Below are 3,855 nucleotides of genomic sequence, written 5' to 3' on the forward strand. Positions count from 1 at the left end.
CCCCCCCCCCCCCCAGGGCCAGGCCTTTCTCAGGGCATCTTTGATTTGGAGCACTTGCTAAATGCTGACACCTGAGTCCCACAAACTGACTTTTGCTCAAAACTCCCTGTAGGATGAAGCTCAGAGATTTAGGGTTTCAACAAGACTCCCAGGGGATTCCAGTGGGCAATGACACAATCAGAGTCCCTTTTCCCCTGGTCTGGGAATCACATTGTCCTCTAGGGTCTCAAACTGGTAGCCCAGGGGCCAAATCTGCCTAAGTTGGGTTTTGTTTAGCTGCCCCGGGGTTCATTTAAAATTAGGGAGAAAAAGTTCCAGGGACTTGGCAACCTCTGGGCGGTCTTAACAGTCGCCAGCCCCAGTCCTACGGTCCTCTTCACTCTCAGAAATGTATGCCTGATCAACCAGCTTCACTGACTTTCTCCATCTGGCTCCTGATGCTTTTGAGTTTGTGGCCCTGGTGGGGGCTGCCTACCCTGTCTTTGATTTGGAGCATCTACCATCTCCCATCTCCCTAAGCCTGGGGACCTAGGACCCCATCCAAGATCACCTGTAGAGCAAGTAGCTTTGGAAGTCATCTGCCTTCTTAAGCAGGTAGCGGAGCTGTTCCGTGATGGGGCTGAACATAGCGTCCAGGGGTAGGCGAGCTGGGGTCGGCCCCCGGTCAGGGGCTGGAGGCTCGGGGGAAGGCATGGAGGCAGGGACCTCCAGCAACTGCCCCTGGGCATCCTCTGGCTCCAGCTCGGTTGGGTCCTCAGGCCTGCCGGGCGGCGTTGACCACGAGGGATCTCTGCAGGGCTGCGTCCCGGGTTCCAAGTCGTCCAAGGGCGGCGTTTCTCCAGGGCCCAGGGGGAGCGGCCCCACGAACCACTGCTCCGACGCCATCAGGGGCCGGGGGCGGGGTCCGCACTCTTTAAGTCTCCGCAGCTCACGTTGGCCGCGGGCTCAATCTCGCCCCAGGAGCCCAGGAAGCCTGGGACTTGCCTGGACCGGGAGCGCGGCCGCCTCCAACTCGGCCCTGCCTTGACCTCTCGGCCGGCTCCGCGCCGGGCGGGCGGAGTTCGCCTCGTTTGAATTTCAACACGCGGGAGAGGCGCGCTGCTCCGCCCGCTCCGCGCTGCGCGCCGCCGGCGGGCCCCCGCGCACCCGCGCGCTCCCGGCACCTGGCACTGGGGAGGAGGGACCCGCCGAGGGCGGAGACCCAGGCCCCGCTGGGGCGGCTACATCCTGGGGGTGTGGCCAAGGATCAGCACCTTTTTCTCTCCCAGCTGGTTTCCTAGGCAGGAGGGGTCTCTAACGCGTGTCCCAAAGCAGAGAGGGATGCTCAGGCTCCACCCCTGTGGCTTCCTGGCTTTTATTTTTAAACGAATGGAGTTGAGAAACAGCACATGAACTTAGTGGTAGTGACAACTACTACATCACAAGTCCCTACTAACAATAAAAAAATCTTTGCTTGGAAGATTTTCCCTATTCCATCACCTCATCTGATGGCCGGTGGCTTCTGTTCATACCCTGCTCCCAGCACAGATCTCTGCCCCTAACACTTGTAGACTGGATTCTTTACCGCATGCAAAGGCCGGCAGTATAGAACATTAGCTATGAAGCCACGTACATCAATTACATTTCAAGGTTCTAGGTAAAGAAGGCAACAGGTAGTTGGGTGAGGTGGTGCACGCCTGTAATCCCAGTGACTGGGAAGGCTGAAGCAGGAGGATTGCAAGTTCAAAGCCAGCTTGGGCAACTTAAACGAGACCCTGCCTCAAAAATAAATAAATAAAAAAAAATCAAAAAATTAAAAAATTAAAAATAAAAAAAGGGCAGGGGATGTAGCTCGGTGGTAAAGCACCCCTGGACTCAATCCCAAGTACAGCACCCCCACTAAAAAAAAGTCAACAGGTGTCAGATCTCCCCCATGTGACCATGAGCATCTTTTGCTGTGCTGAGCTAGACGGCTCACCTATAAAGTGGGTTTTTATGAGCTCTCTGCCTCATGGGACTGCTGAGGGGACAATCAAGAAAATGCTCATAAAACATGGAGTTAACAGTTAGTCACTCTACAAATATTTGAGCACCTACTGTGTATGCCGGGAGGTTCTGAGAATGGGGAAATGACAGAAGATAAAGTAAATATTCCCATTCTCCTACAGCGATTACTCCTCCTCCCTTCTTTCTGCAGTGCTAAGGAATCAAACCCAGAGTCCAGTGTGCTAGGTGAACATAGCTATCCCTGAGCAATGACTAGAGCACGGTCCAGACAGCCAGATCACTACTTTTTCTCCTCCTCAAACTGCTTAAGTGTACCTAGGAGGCTCTTCAACACCCCTCCCCCACTCCATTCATAAAATGGACTCTTTTTTTTTTCCCCTTTTCTTTTTTTAAAATTTTATTTAAAAAACCTTCGGTGCAATATTAAAAAGCAATACAGCCAGCTGGAGCAATGATTGACAGAAGGGAGAGGAGAGAAGACCCAGGGACCCACCCCAGATGCTCCCCAGGGGCTGGAGGCCAGGGGCAGCAGGCTGGGAGCAGGCATGGGTGGTGGGGGAGGAAGGAAAGACCACCCACCAAAATGAACAGGCAGAACAAAACATTTATATAAGAAACATCTGGCTGAACTGAATCTTGGGGAGATGGGAGGCCCCCCTATTTTTTTTCAAAAATGTCCTGGGTTGAGGGGAGGGTTGGCCTTTTGGGGTGAATGAGCAGGCCCAGTCCCCCCCATACTCTACTACTGTAGAGCAGGGCATGTGTTGGGGAGCAGGTGTGTTTGAGACAAAGGGGAGAGAGAGCAGAGAAGGGCACATCCCTCACTGGAGTCTGTTATGAGGGCTGAGGGTGTCCCCATCCAATCCAGCTCATGGACTCTGGGGGTCTTGGGCAAGATGGGGGTTGGAGTGGGTGGGGGTAGGGCAAGGCTGGGTGCTCAGCCCAAAAAGCCATCCGGGTCATCATCCTCAAAGTGGCCTTGCTGAAGCACCTTGATATGATGCTCATAGATTTTCAGGGCGGGGCCCAAGCGGATAGACAGACCGGTGAGCACGTCTGTGCGTTGCATGAGCAACAAAGACTTGCCGTCGATTTCCTGGGAGGGACAGAGAGAGGGAGGTTCAGAGCCTATCCCTGCCATGGTCCTCTGTGCACATGTGTATAAAGTCCTGGGCTGAGAACTCACCTGTTCTTGGAAAGCTGTGGCCTGCTCCGGGAAGCCTGCCTCCGTGAAGTACTCCACCACGTCCATCACCGTCCACTCCACGGGGTCAGTCGGCTTCTCCTTGCGTCCGGGACTGCATCAAAACAGAGGGTACCAGTAAACACTGATGCCCCTCTAGTTGTTACATACACCTGGGCACTACCCCCATGTCTCAAGTGCCCCAACTTACGGACAGCCAAAGGGGGTCCCGTCGGCCCCAGGTAGGGCTGGTTTTCCTGGGGGCAAAGGCACAGGGGATGGGGAATCTGGCCCGGTGGCAACAGAGGCTAGGAAAGAAAAAGGACGGGCCTGTGGCATTGTCTTGGGACTGGGGTTCCTCTCTGACCAGTGAACACCCTCCCAGCAGTCCTTACCTGATCCCCCTTCCTTATTCATGGCGGCCATGGAGAACACCTGGCGGCTGCCACTGCCAGGTACAGATCCCCGCACTTCATCCTGGCCCTGATGGGGTCCACAGGGCGTCCACTCCTTGACCCTCTCCTTGGCAGTCTGAGGGCCCCTCTCGCCATTAACCTGGTGGTGCTGGGCACCCGCAGGACGGTCACTCTCGGGCACTTCTGAGCCCTCAGACACATCATCATCATCATCATCATCTTCTTCTTCCTCTTCCTCTTCCTCTTCTTTCTCAAGCACTCGCTCTTCTC

General features: G+C 55.0%; 2 protein-coding genes across 2 annotated transcripts in view; both read right to left on the reverse strand.

Annotated features, from left to right (window-relative positions):
- Positions 1 to 2,288, reverse strand: part of CUNH19orf67 (chromosome unknown C19orf67 homolog) — a 7,938-nt gene extending 5,650 nt beyond the window's left edge. The window contains exon 1 of the mRNA XM_015489137.2: positions 551 to 2,288. Coding sequence (XP_015344623.1) covers positions 551 to 885 — 335 coding nt within the window. The 5' untranslated portion in view covers positions 886 to 2,288. The remainder of the gene's footprint in view (positions 1 to 550) is intronic.
- A 77-nt stretch (positions 2,289 to 2,365) lies between these two features.
- Samd1 (sterile alpha motif domain containing 1) lies at positions 2,366 to 3,849 on the reverse strand. The gene is made up of 4 exons (XM_015488832.2): positions 3,565 to 3,849; positions 3,381 to 3,477; positions 3,173 to 3,284; positions 2,366 to 3,082 (listed from the first exon to the last, which is right to left on the reverse strand). The coding sequence occupies exons 1-4, from the start codon at positions 3,593 to 3,595 to the stop codon at positions 2,924 to 2,926; spliced, it is 399 nt and encodes a 132-aa protein (XP_015344318.2). The 5' UTR covers positions 3,596 to 3,849; the 3' UTR covers positions 2,366 to 2,923.
- Between the last annotated feature and the right edge of the window lie 6 nt (positions 3,850 to 3,855).

This window comes from Marmota marmota, unplaced genomic scaffold, assembly GCF_001458135.2.
Source record: "Marmota marmota marmota unplaced genomic scaffold, marMar, whole genome shotgun sequence".
Taxonomy (NCBI): Eukaryota; Metazoa; Chordata; class Mammalia; order Rodentia; family Sciuridae; genus Marmota; species Marmota marmota.